The sequence below is a fragment of the Natator depressus genome, chromosome 7, assembly GCF_965152275.1.
Source record: "Natator depressus isolate rNatDep1 chromosome 7, rNatDep2.hap1, whole genome shotgun sequence".
Taxonomy (NCBI): Eukaryota; Metazoa; Chordata; order Testudines; family Cheloniidae; genus Natator; species Natator depressus.
In genome coordinates, this window is record NC_134240.1 from 123,378,768 (window position 1) to 123,401,251 (window position 22,484).

A 22,484-nucleotide genomic window follows, 5' to 3' on the forward strand; every position below is an offset into this window, starting at 1 on the left:
ATTAACTACAGATGATACTGCCTTTGTTTAAAAAATCTGTTAGTTTTAAATGAAAAATATGTTTTGATGAGAAAAGAGTTTATGTATCCAGCACATTTAAGGTAGTTTATGTAATAAAAAAATAAAATGCTGGTTTTGCACATTTTAAATTGCATTTGAAATTCCATCTCAGTCAAGCTCAACACAAATCACAAGTAAAAAAATTAATCTCATAAAGAAAAACACCATTAACCATTTTCTAACATAATTTAAAAAAATATTAAAAAGAAGAATCGAAGAAACGTAAATTAAGCTATAGGATTGCTTAAATAAATGTGTCTAGACATAATGTATCCTCCTGGAAAGCAAAAAGAAACACCACATTTAGTGCAAAGGTTATATTTAGTTGCAAATCAATGTGTTTTAATGGTCAACCAATGAGAATCAGCCTTTCTTTAGGAAAATAACTAAAAAGCACAAAATACAATTAAATTTGATGATTTAAAATAAGTTTTTTTGCTTCCTGATTTAAACCATCATTAAAAGTTAGTGCTTTAAATCATATTGATTTAAATCTATTAACCCTAGTTAATGTAATTAAAAATGATATGATACATACACACAAGGGGGACAAATTCAGGTTGCACAGGCAACCTTAATTCTGCCATCTTCTAACTTTTGAGTGCTTGACTTTGCAAACTTAACACTCTTTTAAATTTAATTTTTTTAAAAAGCAGGAATTCCACAATGTGGAACCATATTGCCACCTTCCACTCCCTGTGGTTTATCAGCAGGGCTGGGATATTTAGATCCGCAGCACAGAGTTTTACCACATGAGCTAATGGAGTAAACTGGTAGCAGTAGTAGGCTATTAACCTCTATGCGAACCAGCCAATGGCAGAGGATAAGACAAACACTCTGCCAGTAGGTTTCACAGCTATCTGCTGACAATAGAGGAGTACAGAGACTCAGGAATACTGAGCTCAGTCCTGGAAAGGAGTGCACTCTAGTGATTGCAGACCATTCTGTCCATGTGATTGGAATAATAGAGACTTGCTGGGGCAGTTCACATGCCTGGAGCACTGTCATGGGTGGGTATAAACTGTTCAGGAAGGACAGGCAGGGGAGGAAAGGTGGGTGAGTTGCACTGTATGTAAGGGAGCAGTAGGATTGCTCAGTGCTCCAGTATGAAACTGGAGAAAAGCCTGTTGAGAGACTTTGGGATAAGTTTAGAGGCGAGAGCGACAAGGGTGATGTTGTGGTGGGAGTCTGTTATAGACCACCAGACCAGGAGGAGGAGGTAGACGAGGCTTTCTTCGGACAACTAACAGAAGTTTCCAGATCACAGACCTTGGTTCTCATGGGGGACTTCAATCACCCTGACATCTGCTGGGAGAGCAATACAGCAGTGCACAGACAATCCAGGAAGTTTTTGGAGAGTGTTGGGGACAACTTCCTGGTGCAAGTGCTGGAGGAACCAACTAGGGGCCGTGCTCCTCTTGACCTGCTGTTCAGAAACAGGGATGAATTGGTAGGGGAAGTAGAAGTGTGTGGCAACTTAGGCAGCAGTGACCATGAGATGGTTGAGTTCAGGATTCTCACAAAAGGAAGAAAGGAGAGCAGCAGAACATGGACTCTGGACTTCAGAAAAGCAGACTTTGACTCCCTCAGGGAACTGATGGGCAGGATCCCCTGGGAGAATAACATGAGGGGGAAAGGAGTCCAGGAGAGCTGGCTGTATTTTAAAGAAGCCTTATTGAGGGCACAGGAACAAACCATTCTGATGTGCAGAAAGAATAGCAAATATGACAAACAACCAGCTTGTCTTAACAGAGAAATCCTCGGTGATCTTAAACACAAAAAGGAAATTTACAAGAAGTGGAAACTTGGACAGATGACTAGCAAGGAGTATAAAAATATTGCTCAGGCATGCAGGGGTGTAATCAGGAGGATCAAAGCACAATTGGAGTTGCAGCTAGAAAGGGATGTGAAGGGTAACAAGAAGGGTTGCACCCTAAAAAAGTTCACGGATGACAGTAAGCTGGGGGGAGAGGTAGATACGCTGGAGGGTAGGGATAGGGTCCAGAGGGACCGAGACAAATTGGAGGATTGGGCCAAAAGAAATCTGATGAAGTTCAACAAGGACAAGTGCAGAGTCCTGCACTTAGGACGGAAGAATCCCATGCACCGCTACAGACTAGGGACCGACTGGCTAAGCGGCAGTTCTGCAAAAAAGGACCTGGGGATTACAGTGGATGAGAAGCTGGATATGAGTCAACAGGGTTCCCTTGTTGCTAAGAAGGCGATTGGCATATTGGGCTGCATTAGTAGGAGCATTGCCAGCAGATCAAGGGAAGTGATTATTCCCCTCTATTCAGCATTGGTGAGGCCACATCTGGAGTAGTGTGTCCAGTTTTGGGCCCCCCACTACAGAAAGGATATTGACAAATTGGAGAGAGTCCAGCAGAGGGCAACGAAAATGATCAGGGGGCTGGGGCACATGACTTATGAGGAGAGGCTGAGGGAACTGGGCTTCTTTAGTCTGCGGAAGAGAAGAATGAGGGGAGATTTGATAGCAGCCTTCAACTACCTGAAAGGGGGTTCCAAAGAGGATGGAGCTCAGCTGTTATCAGTGGTGGTAGATGACAGAACAAGGAGTAATGGTCTCAAGTTGCAGTGGGGGAGGTCTAGGTTGGATATGAGGAAAAAGTATTTCACTAGGAGGGTGGTAAAGCACTGGAATGGGTTACCTAGGGAGGTGGTGGAATCTCCATCCTTAGAGGTTTTTAAGGCCCGGCTTGACAAAGCCCTGGCTGGGATGATTTAGTTGGGGTTGGTCGGGGGTTGGACTAGATGAGCTCCTGAGGTCTCTTCCAACCCTGATATTCTATGAGTCTGTGTCCGCTGTGACGCTGGCACACCAGGTGCCAGCTCATGCCAAGGCCCCAGGCCTCACTCAACACTGACAAATGCATATCTGGAAACCAGTCTGACTCACCTGTGTGTTAGAATTGTTAAAATAGATATCAGAGCTGAAGAATGTGTTTATGGAATGCTAGTAGGATGCTGCAGGTACTGTATTAATCCTACTTATAATGTCTGTCTCCCACACTGTAAGATAAGGTTTAATTGTTTGCTCTGTTACTGTAAAAATGTTTGGTAAGACTGTAAATCCGCCCCAGTCAGGGGAGAAGCACTACCAAGTGTGACATAACCCCTCTTGTGGTGAACGAGTATCTCCTCCCCAAGCAAAGAAGGTCTACAGACATCAGACAAGCCACTGTGGACAAAAGACTTTTTTGACTGCTTCCCCCACAGCCTGGAGAGGGTACGTGCCCAAGCCCTTGTGCCATCACAGCTCGAATGCTGGGGGAAGGGAATAAAAATGTCTGTTAAAAATTTATTATTCCTATGTTGCTGAACTCTGAGGGGCGAGGATTACTAAACATAAGCCAGGAGTCCCCAGCCGTTTTGCCTAGGTTAGCCCTAAGGGATAGACAGAATCTGCTCACTATAGAAATTTTTATGATCTTTTGAAACATAAGTCCTTTGTGTGTGTTACCTGCTTTAACCTAGTTAATCAACCTTTACTTTGTTACAGGATTGGCTACAAGCATTGTCTTTGGTTTGAGATCTGAGTACAATTGACCTGGGGTAAGAGACGTGTCCTTTGGGACTGGCGGTAACCTGATACTGTTGTGATTTTTGGTGTAAAGTGACCGTCTATCACATAGTCCAGCTTGCCTGGGTGGCTGTCACGGAGTGTGGGGGAGTCCAGGCCCTGCACCCCTCTTCCTGGGATTCACTGAGACTCTCAGCCAGCCAGTAAAACAGAAGGTTTATTGGACAACAGGAACACAGTCCAAAACAGAGCTTGTGGGGACACCCAGGACCCCTCAGTCAAGTCCTTCTGGGGGAGCAGGGAGCTCAGACCCCAGCCCTGGGGTTCCCTGTGTTCCTCCACCCAGCCCCAAACTGAAACTAAACCCACCCAGCAGGTTCCCTGCTGCAGCCTCCGTCCACATTCCTGGGCAGAGGTGTCACCTCCCCCTCCCCCTCCTGGCTCAGGTGACAGGCTCTCAGGTCTCCCGTCCCCAGGGCACATTCCCAGGTCAACACTCCCCCCTCCCTGCTGCGTCACATCCTCACATCTCTCCCCCCTTCGAGACTGAACTGAGCGGGGTCACTGTGACCAGTGACCTGGGGAAGTTCGGGGCCCCCTCTCCGGGACAGCGCATCCGCTATCAGGTTGGCACTTCCCTTCACGTGGACCACGTCCATGTCGTAATCCTGCAGGAGCAGGCTCCACCTCAGGAGCTTGGCGTTGGCTCCTTTCATCTGGTGCAGCCAGGTCAGGGGCGAGTGGTCGGTGTAGACGGTGAAGTGTCGCCCGAAGAGATAGGGCTCTAGTTTCTTGAGGGCCCACACCATGGCCAGGCACTCCTTCTCGATGGCCGCGTAGTGTTGCTCCCGGGGTAGCAACTTCTTGCTCAGGTACACGATGGGGTGTCTCTCCCCCTTTTCATCCTCCTGCATTAACACCGCCCCCAGTCCCGTGTCGGAGGCGTCGGTGAACACCACAAAGGGCTTGTCAAAGTCTGGGTTTGCTAGAACTGGGCCACTGACCAGAGCCTCCTTCAGCGCCCGGAAAGCCTCCTGGCACTGCTCGGTCCAGACCACCTTGTCTGGCTTCCCCTTCTTGCATAGCTCAGTGATGGGGGTGGCTATGGCGCTAAAGTGGGGCACAAATCTTCGGTAGTATCCTGCCATCCCCATAAAGGCTTGGACCTGCTTTTTGGTGTGGGGAGCGGGCCAGTCTCTGATCACCTCCACCTTGGCCGGTTCCGGCTTTAGGCGGCCGCTCCCCACCCGATGGCCCAGGTAAGATACTTCAGCCATCCCCACCTTGCACTTCTCCGCTTTGACAGTCAGCCCAGCCCCCTGGAGTCGGTCCAGCACTTGTCTAACCTGGGACACGTGGTCCTCCCAGGTCTGGCTAAAGACACAGATGTCGTCAATATACGCCACGGCAAAACTCTCCATCCCCCTCAGGAGCTGGTCCACCAGGCGCTGGAAGGTGGCCGGCGCTCCCTTGAGGCCGAAAGGCAGGGTCAGAAACTCATAGAGCCCCAGAGGGGTGATAAAGGCCGATTTCAGCCGGGCATCTGCATCCAGCGGCACTTGCCAGTAGCCCTTTGTAAGGTCCATGGTGGTAAGGTACCGAGCTCCTCCCAGCTTGTCTAGGAGCTCGTCCGGCCTGGGCATGGGGTAGGCATCCGATACAGTGATGGCATTGAGCTTCCGATAGTCCACACAGAACCGGACTGACCCATCCTTTTTGGGGACCAGCACCACCGGCGAGGCCCAAGGGCTGGCCGATGGCTGGATCACCCCCAAAGCCAGCATGTCCCGGACCTCTCTTTCCAGGTCCTGAGCAGTTTTCCCTGTGACTCGGAAGGGGGAGCATCTTATCGGCGGGTGCGACCCTGTCTGCACCCGGTGGACAGTCAGATTAGTGCGTCCAGGCTGGTTGGAAAACAGCTGTCGGTACGGATGCAGCCCCCCCCTGACCTCAGCTTGCTGGGCAGGGGTGAGCTGATCCGAGAGGGGGATTGTTTCCAGGGGGGAACCAGCTCTGGTCCCAGGGAATAGATCTACTAAAGGGTCATCTCCCTGCTCCTCCCACTGACCACACACAGCTAACACCACATTCCCCCTGGCATAATATGGCTTCATCATATTCACATGGTACACCCGGCGGTGGTGGGCCCGGTTCGACAGCTCCACCACATAGTTTACCTCATTGAGCTGCTTGACGACCTTGAACGGGCCCTCCCAGGCGGCCTGTAGTTTGTTCTTTCTCACGGGGATGAGAACCATCACCTGATCCCCGGTGGCGTAGGCACGGGCCCGCGCCGTGCGGTCATACCAGACCTTCTGCTTCCTCTGGGCTCTGGCCAGATTCTCCCTGGCCAGGCCCATGAGTTCAGCCAGTCTCTCTCGGAAGGTCAGGACATACTCCACCACTGACTCTCCATCGGGAGTGGCCTTCCCCTCCCACTCGTCTCTCATCAGGTCCAGGGGGCCCCTCACCCTCCTTCCATATAACAGTTCGAAAGGCGAAAATCCGGTAGACTCCTGGGGCACCTCCCTGTACGCGAACAGCAGGTGAGGTAAGTACTTGTCCCAATCCTGCGGGTGCTGGTTCACAAAGGTTTTCAGCATCATCTTTAGCGTCCCGTTAAACCTCTCCACCAGCCCATTGGACTGGGGGTGATACGCTGAGGCCCAGTCATGCCGGACCCCACATTTCTCCCACAAGCACCGGAGCAGGGCCGACATGAAGTTGGAGCCTTGGTCTGTCAAGACTTCCCTGGGGAACCCCACTCGGCTGAAAATGGTCAGGAGCGCATCTGCCACGGTGTCTGCTTCAATGGAAGCTAAGGGCACTGCCTCGGGGTAGCGGGTGGCGAAATCTACCACCACCAGAATGTATTTCTTCCCCGACCGGGTCGTCTTGCTGAGAGGCCCCACGATGTCCATGGCCACCTTCTGGAAAGGCTCCTCTATGATGGGCAAAGGTCTCAACGCCGCTTTCCCCTTGTCCCGGGCCTTCCCCACCCTCTGACAGGGGTCACAGGATCGGCAATACTGCCGGACGGTGGTAAAGACCCCGGGCCAGTAAAAGTTCTGTAGCAACCTCTGCCGGGTGCGCCGGATTCCCTGGTGCCCTGCGAGGGGGATGTCATGGGCCAGGGACAGGAGCTTGCGGCGGTACTTCTGGGGGACCACCAGCTGCCTCCTGATCCCACAGGACTCCCCTTCCCCTGGGGGAGCCCATTCTCGGTACAGGAACCCCTTCTCCCACAGGAACCTCTTCTGGCAGCCTCTCCTCATGGTCCGTCCCTCACTGAGGTCGGCCAGGTCCCTGAGCTTCTGCGAGGAGGGATCTTTCCTCAACTCGGCCTGGAACTCAGCGGCTGGGGAAGGGATGGGGCCCGGTTCCCCCTCCGTGGCCAGGTCTGAGGCCGCAGCCTCTCTGAGCCGTGCCCCTCGGCGCTCCCTCCCCACCCGAGTAGGGTCTCGCGCCTCCAGTGTGGTACCCTCCCCAGGGTCAGGTCGCAGTGCCCCTCGCCGGCTCTGGCTACGGGTCACAACCAGGGCGGTCTGGGGGTCGCTTGGCCAGTCCTCTAGGTCTCCCCCCATCAAAACTTCAGTGGGCAAATGGTGGTGTACCCCCACATCCTTGGGGCCCTCCTTGGTCCCCCATTTCAGGTGTACCCTTGCCACGGGCACCTTAAATGGGGTCCCGCCCACCCCCGTCAGGGTCAGGTAGGTGTTGGGCACCACCCGATCTGGGGCCACCACCTCGGGCCGGGCCAGCGTCACCTCCGCGCCCGTATCCCAGTATCCATTGACCTTCCTCCCATCCACCTCCAGGGGAACAAGGCACTCTCTCCGGAGGGACAGCCCCGCACCCACCCTGTAAACCGAGCACCCTGAGTCCAGAGCCTCCAGCCCTCTGGCGGGGCTGGCTGGGGGTATTCTTCCCTCCTGAGCAGGTGGCAAACTGGTAGCCCCCCTTTCCTGGGTCGCCTGCCCCTCGTCCAGCTGAGTCCCTACCCAGTTAACCCTGGGTAGGTTGGGTCTGCTCAGTTTGTCCCTGAGCCTGGGGCACTGGGCCCGTACGTGGCCTCTCTGGCCACAGTGATAGCAGCTCAGGTCACGTTGGTCCCCTCGAAAGGGTCGGAGGGGCCCGACACCAGGCGTTCCCCTTTGGAGGGGGTTCTCCCTATTTCCCCGCTGGGAGGCCCCATGGTGACTCTCTCTCTGCATCGGGGGGGGCCTGTTCTTTTGGGACTCCTCCCGGCTACCCCCTGACCGACTGTTCACAAACTCGTCGGCCAGCTGCCCTGCATGCTGGGGGTTCGCGAGCTTTTTGTCCACCAGCCACAGCCTCAGGTCGGAAGGGCACTGTTCATACAGCTGCTCCAGTACAAACAGGTCAAGCAGGTCCTCTTTAGTTTGGGCCCCCGCTGTCCACTTGCGGGCATATCCCTGCATCCTGTTGACCAGTTGTAGGTAGGTGACCTCAGGCGTTTTACGCTGACTCCGGAACCTTCTCCGGTACATCTCGGGGGTCAGCCCAAACTCACGGAGCAGGGCCTGTTTGAACAGTTCATAGTCCCCTGCCTCTGCCCCTGTCATCCGGCTGTAGACCTCCACGGCTTTGGGGTCCAGTAAGGGGGTGAGGAACTGGAGCCTGTCTGCAGGGTCAACCCTGTGCAGCTCGCAGGCATTCTCAAAGGCCGTCAGGAAGCTATCTATGTCCTCCCCCTCCTTCCGCTGGGCCAGGAAGCACTTATCAAAGCTCCTTGCAGTCTTGGGTCCCCCGGCACTCACCGCAGCCGGGGCCCCACTGCTCCTCAGCCTGGCCAGCTCCAGTTCATGCTGTCTTTGTTTCTCCTTCTCCTGCTGCTCATGTTGACGTTCCCTCTCCTTCTCCTGACGCTCCCTCTCCTTCTCCTGACGTTCCCTCTCCTTCTCCTGACGCTCCCTCTCCTTCTCCTCCTGCTCATGTTGACGTTGTTTCTCCTTCTCCTCCTGCTCATGTTGACGTTGTTTCTCCTTCTCCTCCTGCTCATGTTGACGTTGTTTCTCCTCATGTTGACGTTGTTTTTCATGATCCTCCAGCTCCCTCATTTTCCTCTCCCTCTCCCATTCCAGCCGCATCCGCTCCAGGGATGGGGAGCTCCGCTGGGAGGATCCCCTGCTGGCTGCTGGGGTCAGGGGGCCCTCGGTATTCGCTGGGCTTCCCACAACCCCTCCCCCAGGCATAGGTAGGAAGGGTCTCGGGGTGTCCTGGGCAGCAGTCTGACCCCTCCCAGCCTGGTCAGGCCCCAGGGCCCACGCTGCGTCCGCCGGGCGGCTTCCCTCAGGGACAGGGATCGGGTCATCCAAGCGATCCCTCTCCTCCAACTGGGCAATCAGCTGTTCCTTGGTGGACCTCCCGATGCGCAGCCCCCTCTGCCTGCACAGCTCCACCAGGTCGCTCTTCAGGCGTTTAGCGTACATCTCCCGGCTGGCCACTCGCAGGCCGGGCAGCTGTCCACGGTTTCCAGGAAAAGCCCCTAGTGTGCCAGTCCTTCTTGAGGTCACCACCTCTTTGCCAGGGTCGAGCTGCAGACTCCTCCGCCCCTGGGACCGCTCGCTGCAATCCCCCGGGGGACCCTGTTACTGCAAAAGTCCTTCTCTCTGGTCACACACTCCCAGGGGTTAACCACCCCCTGAAACCGTCTCTCTCTGAATCTTCAGCACGCCTGGTCCCCGTCAATCCCCCTTCGTTTTACTGTTCCCCAGTCACTTACTGCAGGAAGCGCCGTTCACGGGGTGCAGTAGATCCCACCGCTGCCACCAGTTGTCACGGAGTGTGGGGGAGTCCAGGCCCTGCACCCCTCTTCCTGGGATTCACTGAGACTCTCAGCCAGCCAGTAAAACAGAAGGTTTATTGGACAACAGGAACACAGTCCAAAACAGAGCTTGTGGGGACACCCAGGACCCCTCAGTCAAGTCCTTCTGGGGGAGCAGGGAGCTCAGACCCCAGCCCTGGGGTTCCCTGTGTTCCTCCACCCAGCCCCAAACTGAAACTAAACCCACCCAGCAGGTTCCCTGCTGCAGCCTCCGTCCACATTCCTGGGCAGAGGTGTCACCTCCCCCTCCCCCTCCTGGCTCAGGTGACAGGCTCTCAGGTCTCCCGTCCCCAGGGCACATTCCCAGGTCAACACTCCCCCCTCCCTGCTGCGTCACATCGTCACAGTGGCAAGTAGGCGGAGTGCCCAAGGGACTGTCTGACTCCGTGGTCAGACTGTTATAATGCTTTAGGAGTTCACACTTTTGTGACTGGGTTGGTGACAGCTAATTATAGACCATATGAGCAGTTTGGGGTTTGTGCCCTGCTCCTTGTCAGTCTGCCCTGAGGTTGGCATTCATGGTGATGAGGCACTGCAGACTGCGTGACAGCCACATGCCCCCAGCTCTGGTCCTCACACCCTTCATTTCCTACCTGCTCCCTTCTCCTCCCATACTGTTATGCCTCAGCTCCCGCCCTCCCCCTCTGCTCCTATCCATCTCCTCCATCATCCCACTCTTCTGCCCCCCAGGCTCCTACCTCTTGGCTCCTATCTGTACCCCGTCTCCCTCCTCTGCCCCATGGTTCCTGCCCCTCTGCTTCCATCTGCCCCTCCCAACTGCACAGTTCTTGCCCCCATTTGATCCTAACCACCCCCACACACACATGCCAGCTCCTCGTCCCTCTGCATTCCAGTTGGGGGTTCCTCCTTCTCTCCCTGATTCTTGGGCACCAGCAAGGGGGCATTGAGAGCTCACCATTTCTCATGACCAGCACAGTAGTGTCCCCTGGCAGCCAGGAGCTGCAACTGCTTGGGAAATCCTGCGCAGCCCCTGCAGCCCTCAGCTGGAGCATGCTCAGTGCAGACAGACTCTTTAGAGAGTTGAGCTGCCAAACTCTAACAAGTCTCTACTGAGCATGTGTGAACTGAGGTTTTTCAATGAGGCATAACTCAGCCAGATTTTGGCAGATTTTCCATGGGAATGGCAAAGGTGCTTCCCTGCCAAATTTCAAAACCCTGCTCCAAAGCATGTAGGTGTAACAGTGTCTCAATTAAATGTCTGTAAGATTTTTTTTAACATGGCCAAACAATGTATTTTCATATAACCTCATTCCGACAAATGGCTGAATAATTTTAAAATAGCTTCCAAACAACTTCTGCCTGTGGCAGCCACCCCAAATGGTGAAAATTTGGCAAAGTTATAAGCACCTAAAACCAGGGTCTTATAATGGAGTAATGAGCAGCCTTAACTATAGGTTGTTGTTACCTTCACCCCTTACATTAGTACTGGACATTTTATACAACACCTTTCACCCCAAACACTCCCAATGTTCAAGAGGATGATTATTCTTGGTGACCCTTCTGCCTTAATGGTATGTTAGAACTATCATCAGGCCTCATCTCTTGAGGAGTAGTGCTCTGTATTAAGGAATAACCATCTTCCTGGTTTCTGTGCTGTGTGGCTCAGAGCACCAAACAAGCCTTGACTGCTCTAGAATGGACTCACCGGTATAAGACGACCAGCAAACCCTTCAAGGGGAGATGCAGCTGTACCCAATGCAACAGTTCTTTTGCCAGTCGAATGTATTCTAGTTCCCCAAACAAAATAAGTATATCAGCAAGATAACTTTTTGCCTGTATAACCTTGCCTACCCTGGGGCTTTTGCAGATACAGCCGTGTCAGTTAGGGGCAGTGATTTTTCCTCATTTTAAACTGACAGCAAAGTCAGCAAAACATTTCAGTGTAGACCAGGCTTCGGTGTTACACTGAAAAAACAAACAGTCACATTCCACAGTTCCTGGAGAGAGAACAACCATCCTATCCATTAGCAAACTGCTATTCCCTCCAAGCAGGAAGAGTTTGATACTTGAGCACTGGACCAGCCAGAGAACACAGGTAGCTGCAGATAACCTAACCAACACTAGGATGTCACTCTTCCACCACACAAATGCTGCTGAAAGACTAGGGATATCGGTAAAAAACTAATTCCACAGAAGGAAGTTCAGAGACAAGTAGCTAAATCCATTTTGAGAAGTACATGTTGATATTTATACATTAGTGAACCTGCAATCTGTCCTGTGGGTGTGACGTCATGGAGCTGCTATGTAATAATCTAAGCATACTGATATGTAACTTAGTTATTGAGATAGACTGTATAACGTATACTGGGGGAAGGGGTATGGTTATCATATGCCCTTAATGCTTCAGTTCAATGGGGACTGTGTAAGGTGACACAATGACTGTTCCAATGAGAATATCCAGGCACACACCTGAAAGGCAATGGGGAAAACTCTTCACTTTGAGGGTCCTACCTACTGTCTTCAACAAACTGCAATCCTTGTTTTGCTAAAGCTGGGAGTTATCAGATCAAAGGACTACAAACATTTAAAAGGTGACGGGATGCCTGTGAATGGGGGTGGCGGGTACTCAAAGGACTGGTCAGGAGCAGGGGGAAGAGTACTGGTTTGTGAGTCAAGGGAAGATACTGTCACCCAAGCAAAGAGACTTTGCAGAGGAGTCCACAGACCCAGATTCCAAGGCCAGAAGTGACCATTGTGATCAGCTGGTCTGACGTCGTGCATTGCACAGGCCAGAGAACTTCCCCCAAAATAATTATTAGAGCAGAGCTTTAAAAAAAAATCCAATCTTGGATTTACAAATTGTCAGTGATGGAGACCCCACCGTGACCCTTGGTAAATTGTTCCAAGGGTTAATTACGCTCACTGTTAACAATTTACACCTTATTTCTAGTCTGAATTTGTGTAGCTTCAATTTCCAGCCACTGGATCATGTCACACCTATCTCTGCTAAACTGAAGAGCCAATTATTAAATATGTGTTTCCTGATAGGTACTTCTAGACTGTAATCAAGTAACCCCATAACCGTTGCTCTTTTAAGATACACAGATTGAGCTCCTGGAGTTTATCACTATCAGACAGGTTTTCTAAACCATTTTTGTGGCTCTTCTCTGACCCCTCTCCAATTTATCAACTTCCTTCTTGAGCTGTGAGCACCAGAACTGGCAAAGGATTCCAGCCCTGGCCACACCAGTGCCACATACCGAGGTAAAAGAACCTCTCTGCTCTACTTGAGATTCCCCTGTTCATGCAGCCCAGGATGGCATTAGCTCTTCTGGCCACAGCATCACACTGGGAGCTGACGTTCAGCTGATTATCCACTATGATCCCAAAATCTTTGTCAGAGTCCCTGCTCCCCAGGGCAGAGTCCTCCGCCCTGTAAGTACGGCCCTGCGTCAGTGGTTCTCAGCCCGCAGCACAATCAGCACCGGCCCAGGTGACACCCTCAGGACCACACAGGTAGTATATGTATTCTGTGGGTGCGGCCCATGGAACACAGAGAGAGCTGCAGACGTAGCCCAGGGTGGTAAACAGGCTGAGAACCACTGGCCTGCATTCTTTGCTCCTAGACGCATACATTTACGTTTAGCCATATTACAATGCCTATTGTGTGCTTGCACCCAGCTCACAGAGGTAAAACGACCTCTGTAGTCCTATTCTCCTGTTTATGCATCCCAGGATGGCATTAGCTGGTTTGGCCACAGGTAGCTCATGTTTAGCTGATTACCACCATGACCCCCAAATCTTTTTCAGAGTCACAGTTTCCCAGGACAGAGTCCCCTATTCTGTAAGTATGGCCTACATTCTTTGCTCCTAGACGCATACATTTACGTTTAGCCACATTGAAACGCAGATTGTTTGTTTGCACCCAGTTTACCAAGCAATCCAGATCATTCTGAATCAGTGACCTGTGCTCTTCAGTACTTACCCCTCCCACAATTTTCGTGTTATCTGCAAGCTGTATCAGTGATAACATTATGTTTCCGTCCATGTCACAGAGAAACATGTTAAATAGCATATGGCTAAGAACCAATTCCTGCAGGATCCCAATGAAAGGAAACACACACTCAATGATGATCCCCCAAGATGATGAGAGTTTTAGCTGCATGGGTGGAGAGAAAAGGCCAGATCCTAGAAATACGCAGGAAGAATCTGTATACTATGTCATCACTATTACCTTTATTAACCAAACTTGTAATCTCATCAAAAAAAGACAGCAACTTAGTTTGCCAGGATCTATTTTCTACAAACTCATGTTGATTGACGTTAATTATATGTTCTTTAATTCTTCATTAATTGAGTCCTGTATCAGCTGCTCAATTATCTTGTCCAGAATCAATGTCAGACTGAAAGGGCTTTAATTACCCAGGTCATCCTGTTTACTCTTTTAAAATATTGGAACATTAGCTTTCTTCCTGTCTTCTGGAACTTCCCAGGATTCCAAGATTTATTGAAAATCAACATTAATGGTCCAGCGAGCTCCTTGGCCAGCTCTTTGAATACTCTTGGAGGTAAATTACCTGGACCTGCTGGTTTAAAAATGTCTAACTTTAGTAGCACCTGTGTAACATCCTCCTGAGATGCTAGTGGAATGGCCAGGGTGTTACCCTCAGATGCTGAGACTACATCATCGGGTTTTTCCCCCAGACACAGAACAGAAATATTTATTGAACACTTCTTGTTTTTCTGCATTATTGTTGATAATTCTACAATTTCCATACAGTAAACTTAGGAAACACTCCAGTGACCACAGAACCCCACAGCCCCCGCAAGCACATCGCCCTGGCCTCTCTGCTCTCTCCACTGGCTACGATACATTCAAAGGGAGGTTAGCGATGGGGAGCGGGAAGCAGGGCGAGCTCTCTCACAGCATGCCTGCCGCATGTGGAGGGCGGGGGGGGGGGCCCGTTCCATGAACGGATGGGTGTCCCAACCTTGACACCGGCCATTAGCGATCCGGAGTGACGCTGAAGAGTCGGCACTCCTGCCAGCTTGGCGAGGCCTGCGACCCTGAGCCTTCAAGCGGCTGCCAGAACACTTGGGAATTCCAGGGTCCATGGATGCCTTTGTGCAGTGCCGACAGTCCAGCTCTATTGCCTACTTCTTTCCCAGCACTCAAGGGTGCGTCGGCCACGCATTACTCCACGTGCCAGAGCCTGAGCTGCTATTAAAATCTACATTAATTCCTTACAATCCCACAACTTTTTCCCAAGCAAAGAACTCTGCCGTTCTGGGATTCCTAGTCCTGTGAGCACAGTAGGTAGCTAACATGTCTGTTCTCCAACAGCTCAGGCTCCATGAATGGGCTAATTAACACCTCATCAAACTGGACTGTTTGTTGTGCCTGCAGAAATTCCCTCTTGCACCTGTGCACTCGCAAGTCTCCACTGCTAGTCTCCTGCACAGCCGGCAGCAGCCAGGAAGCTAAAGAAGCAATGTCTCATCTCCCTGCAATCTGTTCTGGGTCATCTTAAATCCAAGTGTCACTTCTTGTCTCCCAATGTGAGCACACGGCTCACTGCGCAGTGAACACCGACACTCCCCTGAGGCTGGCCAGGCATTTCACCTCTCACTGTGTGCCCTCACCCTTAACATGGGCAGTGATCCTCCCTCCCTCCCTCCCAGGGCCTGTGAGGAATCAACAACTAGCTTGGAGTTGTACAGAGCCTAGGTCTGAGTTTCAGGTTGGGCTCTTTGCTGGGCACAGAATGCCTTTGTCGCGGCACCTTGTCCAGCATTGTCAGCACTGAGAAATTATAACCAATAATCAGAATCACAAAGCTCCCTGTGGACCAGAGCCTGCTGGTTTCCTCCAGCCTCACTGTGCTCCAGCACTGTGAGAACAGTCTAGGCTGCGGGTGAGACAGGCATGACTGTCACCCCCATTCTGCATCCCATCCCTTCCAGCAGTGTCACCAGTGAAGTGTTCACTTGAGCTCCAAGACAAATCCAGGAACAGCAGCAATCTGCCCATCACTGATCCCCCTCCAGAACGGCCAGGACCCGTTAGCCATCTCTGGGCCCACTCATCCCAGGAGAGGGGTGCCGTGCTCAGTAGTCACAGCGGGACCTTGATGCTAGAGACAGAGCCTCTCTTATTCAGGGTATGTCTACACTTGGAGTTGGGAGTGTGAGTCTCAGCTCAAGACACGCTCCTGTTAACTCTAACCTAGCTGGTGTGCCGAGGGTGGGAGTGGCGGGAGGGACTATCGGTCGGAGGCCATAGGGACACACTCAGGGCAGCCAGCGCCTCTAGCCACAGTGGCACGAGCAGCATACTCATGTCCAGCACAGAGCTGGTACGGGTATGCCTGCTCCAGCCTGGCCTCGCCCCCAGCTCCAGTGCTGACATGGGTCCCCTCAATGACAGGTCCATGGGCTTCTTCAGCACCCTTCCTGCACGCCCTGTCTGGAGAGCTCAGACACTTAAAAGGTACAGCTCCCGCGCCCGGGGGGAGGCGAACATGACTTTACACCTTTTCATTCCCTGGATGCTGGGGCTGGCCAGGACCCAGGTCAGCTCTGGACACAACTTAGAGTAGCCTCATGCCTGTTGTAAGATGCACTGGCTGTCCTTGGCCCCTTGGTTCCTAGACACAGCCACTAGGTCACACCCTCAGGGGGCTGCTTAAGGCAGCTCTACGGCTCCTTTGTGCTGCTGGAACAGAGCTGAGGATCTGGTCGGAGCTCTCTCCTTGGTGCACCAGGGATTATGTTCGTGTGCTGTTTATTGTCTATGGCAGATTATTCGTGCAGCTGTTAATGAAGTCTGGACCTAACTCCGCTCCCAGCGGAGTCCACTAGCCACCTCCCCTTGCCCAGCCCCCATACTGCAGCTTTTGTTCACGGTCCTTCAGGGAACTGCTGCCACAGAACAATGGTCCTGTTCAGCACGATGCAAATTCCTTTTCGCCGGAAGCTCCTGCATCTCCCATGTTTCTGTGGCTGTCCTGTGTCTTCTCCAGCTGTTGGTGTCCATCACCGCCTCGTCTCCTCTTCTGCTATCCCCTTCCACTATGGCTGCTCCCTTCTCTCTGGCCTGCCTCGCTTCTAGCCCCGGCAGAACCTCGCTGCCCCCTTCCTCAGACATATGAAGACGTGAGACTACAGCACGCATGCCCTTCAGCACCCCCACTGGCTCCTGGACACCCTTCGGCAGCTCCCAGGAGTGCAGAGCTGAAATGCAGAGGATGGCTAATGCCATCCAGGAATCTCTGATTCTGAGAGGTGCCAGCGGGACTTGGCTGTTTGGTGCCTTTTAACGGCACAGCCAGTCTGCCAGAGGATCTTCTTCTCCAAGATGAGGGGAGGGACCTTCCCCAGCCCTGGCCTCTGCTTCAGAAGTGGAAAGCAGGGATTTGGCCCTTCTGCTGTAGCTCAGGGAAATCATGTAAGTGGCTTAGGGTCATAGTCAAAGCAACCGATTATTAGCAAGAACGCTGACAATGACGGGAGCGCTGTCCCCAGCTCTTCACCTTGCCTGTGCTCTGGACGGAGCAAGCAGAGCGCTCGGCACAAGGCAAAGTCTGGCAGCACGCTAACAGACGTGTGCCAGGCCCCTCCTCCCTGCGCTGATCTGAATGGAGGGTGAGGAGACAGGACACTCCAAACAGAGCAGGAAAGCAGCATCTCCCTGAAACATGCTTCTCCTGTCCTCTGAAGAGGCTGCGATGAGGCACACTCCCTGCTTACTGTTGCACTTACTGTCTAATTATTACCACCATTGTTGTTATTATCTCTCTAGCTCTTGTGTTAGAAGGTTCCAGTCAGGATCAAGGCCCCTGGTTCTTGGTTCTGCATAAACATATCGGAGACAGAATCCCTGTCTGAGGAGCTCATACCCTAAACAGACAATGTGTGGATGACAGTGTCACAGCCTGGAAGCAAAACACTCAGAGTTAAGAATGGGCGTATCTGTACGCGCCCGGCTCTGCTCCCAGTGGATTCTGGGCCACCATGCCCCCACTCCAGACGTTCTTTACCACGCGGGGACCCGTGGCCTCCTTCGCGCCATTACACGGAGTGACAAACAGCAGTGCACCAAGCTTGCCCAGCAAGAGACTCAGTGCATCTGCAGGGGTGGGTCTTAGACTTTTGTTTGGCCTCCATCAGCCTTGGTGAGGGGAGATTTGAGGACCCGGGATCTAACCCGCATCACTTACCCCTCCAGGAGAGTGATGACGTTCTTTCTGGGCCGCCCAATGTTGGGCCCATAGAGGCTGGCTCTGGTGTAGGTGCGGATAAGCTGCAGCAGGCTCTTCAGCTGGATATAGTCCTTCCCCAGCTGACTGCCATTCACGGTACGGCCAGTCAACGTCCGGTAGTTGTTGGGCTCTGGGAAAATAAACATCAACAAGCCCGCTCAGCCCTTCTGGAGAAGGTCACCCAGCTCACGCACCCCACCCAACAAAGAGCCACAGCAGGGGACCTCCCGGCTGTTTGTACTGCAGCGCCCAGCCGGCAGAGCCCACTAGTGTAAACACGGCGAGGTCTCTCCTGAAAACACCCCAGCGCCACAGCCCCAGCTCTGCAGGGCTTCGGCGCAGACACTTCCCACAGCACTGGGTGGGGGCTCCGGGCCATGCAGGTAACCGCCCTCCCCGAGAGGCAGAATTCTGTCGATCTCGCGCTGTCTACACCGGGGCTTAGCTTGGCTTAACAACGTCTCTCCGGGGGGGTGGGGATTTTCACAGCCCTGGGAGAAGCTACGCTGACATACCTTTTCGGTGCAGGCCCGCCCACGGCGTATGCTGACAGAAGGCGATTTTCTGTGCTGGAGGAATACCACCAGCTATGGCCAGGGCTACACTTAAATACGAGGTCGACCCAGCTACGTTACTCAGGAGTGTGAAAAAGCCACTCTCCTGAGCAGTGCCGCTAAGCCGACCTAACCACCATACAGACAGCACGAGGGCACCCTCGCCACTGCCCCTCGGCAAGGTGGATTCACTCCAGCAATGGGACCCCTCCCCTCACGCTAGCGAGTGGTTTAAGTCAGTGGTTCTCAAGCAGGGTACATGTACCCCTGGGGTACACGTACCCCTGGGGTACACAGAGCTCTTCCAGGGGGCACATCAACTCAGCTGGAGATTTGCCTAGTTTTACAGCAGGCTACATCAAGCACTAGCGGAGTCCGTACAAACTGAGGCTTCATGCAGACCAGGACTGGTTCATTCTGCCCCATACACTGTACGCTGACATGTACCTACAGTGTTTCTAATCCAGTTGATTTATTTTACAATGATACGGTAAAAAGGAGAACCTAAGCTGCTGTTCAGTACCAGTGTGCTAGGACACGTCTGCATTTTTATGCCTGATTTTGGAAGCAAATCATTTTTAAGTGAGGTGAAAATTGCGGGGTACTCAAGACAAATCAGCCTCCTAAAACAGTACAGTACAGAAACTCCTCACTTAACATCCTAGTTATGTTCTTGAAAAATGCAACTTTAAGCGAAACAATGTTAAGTGAATCCAATTTCCCCATAAGAATTAATGTAAATGCGGGGGGGTTAGATTCCAGGGAAATTTTTTTCATGAGACAAAAGACATTATATACATATACAGTATAAGTTTTAAATAATTTTAAAGAAACAATTTAATACTGTACTTACCAATGATGATTGTGAAGCTTGGTGGAGGCAGGGGCGTAGCAGGGTGGGGGCATGGGGCCTTGCCCCGCTCTGCCCGTCTGGCATTCCAGCCGGGGAGCAGACAAGACCCTGTGCCCCGACCCCGCTCCCTGGCAGGAGCGCTGGGCAGGCAGAACAGGGGAGCCAAACAATGTTATAAGGGAACATTGCAGGACTTTAAAGGAGTATGTTCTCTAATGGAGTAGCGACCTAATAACGTTTACTGGGACGACGTTAAGTGAGGAGCTACTGCAGTCTGGAAAGGTTGAGAGCCCCTGGTTTAAGTGTGGACGTAGACTATGCCAACAGAAGCACTCTGGTATCAGCACAGCTGCGTCTCCACCGGGGGTTGTGTCAGAACTGCTGTGTCGCTGGTGGGTGGGGGTGTCACCCCCTGTCCAACGCAGCTAGGCCAGTGTCAGTTTTAAACGTAGAGCAGGCCAGAGAGGCAGGAGGGATACAGGAATAAATGGGTGCTGTGAGCTCCCCTCGCCGCCCTTCACCAGCCTGGGGTTCAATCTGCAGGTTTTCCTGAACTGGGAAGAAGGCGGAGAGGTGGCCTTACTACCCCTTTCCACCCCTGGCAACCCTGGGGCCAGCTGAGGGCTAATGGGCACAGGCCCTTAGATACAGGATTTACAGTTTGGTTCAACGGCTCTCAGCACCCCCAGTGTACACATTACTCCAGCGCCCCTGTTTCCTTCGCTGCGTCTCCTGTAGCTAGTTATGGCAACTGTCCTTTCTGCCCCGCCGGCCCACGCCATGGCTTGTCTGCACTCCCGTGGCACGCCCCGCTGTGACAGGCAGTGAGCTGTGTGGAAGCGTTTCTGATTGTGAAATACCAGCAGACAGGTGTGTTCAGACAGGAGCCCATTACACGGACGTTACAGAGATGCCCTTCTGAAGCTAGCTGGGTCTCCAACAGTGCACACTTCCTCACAGCAGGGTCCTTTCAGTCCCCTCTGAATGGCTACGGGCAAAGCGTCCTGCAAGTGTTCGGTACGAAGGGGGAACTGACCCTTCCCTTCCTGCCACAGCGAGCGACACTCCGAGGAGCTGCAGGTGAGCTGGCCAGTCACACTCACCGTTGCCTAGCTCCCAGGAGATGTTGTATTTCTTGCTGGCACTGTACTTCAGCAGGCTGAGCGCATTGGAGCTGTTCCAGGAGTTATTTGGATTTCGGCGCAGGGCATTCAGCGCAAAGATCAGGTGGAGGCCAGAGCAGTCGGCGAAGTTATAGAGTTTGTCTAGAGACCTGGCTGGGAAGAAACGAAAACCAGCTTGTAACTCAAATGAAAGAAAAGTACCAGGCGTTCCAGACCCTCTGCTCCCGTCCGTCAGCTCTGCCTCTGATGTCAAATGCTGACCTGTGGCACCTCGTAGTGAGCTGAAGTGGCCTCCCACTGAGCCAGAGCAGGAGAAACCATGCTCAGAGCCCAGGTGGGCAGAGCCAGGCCATGCCCGCCCCTCCCACAGGAAGCTAAGAGGCGAGACAGGAAGTGTAAAGGATGGGTCCTGGAGCTCAGCTGGGCTGCAGCTGCTGGAGGAGACGGATGCCTTCTGCCTGCTCCCGAGGCTGGACCGAAGGGGAGCCCCGCCGAGCTGAGGACTGGCCAGAGCTGCTGGAGCCGCCAGCTGACCGATACACTGAGGAGTCGCTGGGCCTGCCGCTGGCTATCTACCCTGGGGAGATGGAGGACCCACAGATCCAGGGGGACCGCGCGGCGAGGGTACAAAGTGGCCCAAGGACAGCCGACTCCAGTCCGGCGGCGTTGCTGCCTGAAACCCAGTCAGCGTGTTGCAGCTGGATTCCCCGCTGACCCAGTGCGACACACTCTGCCACTGTTAGGGCTGGGCTGGGACCCAGTGCAGTAGGGTGGGTCCGGGTGACCCACTGCCGGGCCACCCCTGGGGTGGCAGCCACCTCACCTTGGGCCAGGAGGCCTGTGTTAGTCTACTGTCCGCCAGAACTAGGATGCTAGACCCTGACTGCTCTGTGCTGCCGAGGGCCTGGGCCCCTAGACTGTTCACTGCTCTGCCCTGCCTACGGGATGAGCACCTAGACGGCTTTGTGCGCTACCCAGCCTGCGCTTCCTAGACTGTTTGGTGCTTTTCCCTGCCCAAGGGCCTGAGCCCCTAAACCTTTACTGCTCTGCCCTGCCCAAGGGCCAGAGCACACAGACTGCCTAGAGCCTGTGTGACGTTATTGACTTGAACTGGGACCACATAGAACATTGTTGCAACCAAGGTCCTGTAATGGCACCAAATCTTGTATAAAGGGGGTCAAATGAGGTGTCTAAGACGAGGTGATGGTTTGCTGGTTAGGATTATGCTGTCTGTTTGCATGTATCATTTTTGTATTTAAAGTTATAAGTATTGGCTCTATACTGTCTGTATTTCAAACTTATGCTCTGCTTCTGGGGGACACCCCAGACAAGTTGGTGTCAGCTCTGCCTAGCCTGCTGGATGGCCCATTAAGGACCATCAGCGACACAACTGACCCATTGAGAGAAGACAGACACGCCTGGGGACCCAGCAAGGTGTGCAGGGACCTGCCTATGGAGAGAACGCTGAGGTGTTTCCAGGCCATGGGATGGGCAGCTTGCCTTTGGGACAAAGAAAGCAGAGACCACATGGCAAGAGACTATAAAAACCTGCTGCAGCTCCTCCATCTTGTCTTCAATCCTGCTTCTTACCTCTGGAGGGACTTTGCTACCCTGAAGTTTTGAACCAAGGACTGAATGACCCATCCCAGCTGGGGATGTTCTCCAGAGACTTGATTTGAACCTGCAGTTTATTCCATCACTGCTACAAGCCTGAACCAAGGACTTTGCCATCACTGTCTGTCATTGATTCCATTTCACCACTTCTAGCTCTCGTCTCTATCTTTTTCCTTTTATGAATAAACCTTTAGATTTTAGATTCTAAAGGATTGGCAACAGCGTGATTGGTGGGTAAGATCTGATTTGTATATTGACCTGGGTCTGGGGCTTGGTCCTTTGGGATCGAGAGAACCTTTTCTCTTTTACTGGGGTACTGGTTTTCATAACCATCTGTCCCCATGATGAGTGGCACTGGTGGAGATACTGGGAAACTGGAGTGTCTAAGGGGATTGCTTGTGTGACTTGTGGTTAGCCAGTGGGGTAAAACCAAAGTCTGCTCTGTTTGGCTGGTTTGGTTTGCCTTGGTGTGCATAGAAACCCCAGCCTTGGGCTATAACTGCCCTGTTCTAAGCAATTTGTCCTGAATTGGCACTGTCAGTTGGGTCCCTCCAGAACCAGCATCGTTATAGCCTGCCTGGCCTGAAAGCCAGAGCCCCTTCAGGCTGTGAGTCCACTCCACCCTGCCACCAGAGCCCTAGATCCTCATGCCAGACTTTGCTTATTCC

General features: G+C 52.7%; 1 protein-coding gene across 1 annotated transcript in view; it reads right to left on the bottom strand.

The window, feature by feature from the left end:
• Window positions 1-22,484, bottom strand: part of HPSE2 (heparanase 2 (inactive)) — a 281,188-nt gene that overhangs the window by 92,393 nt on the left and 166,311 nt on the right. Inside the window, exons 4-5 of the mRNA XM_074959546.1 lie at window positions 20,182-20,355; window positions 17,630-17,801 (exon numbers count right to left, since the gene is read on the bottom strand). Coding sequence (XP_074815647.1) covers window positions 17,630-17,801; window positions 20,182-20,355 — 346 coding nt within the window. The remainder of the gene's footprint in view (window positions 1-17,629; window positions 17,802-20,181; window positions 20,356-22,484) is intronic.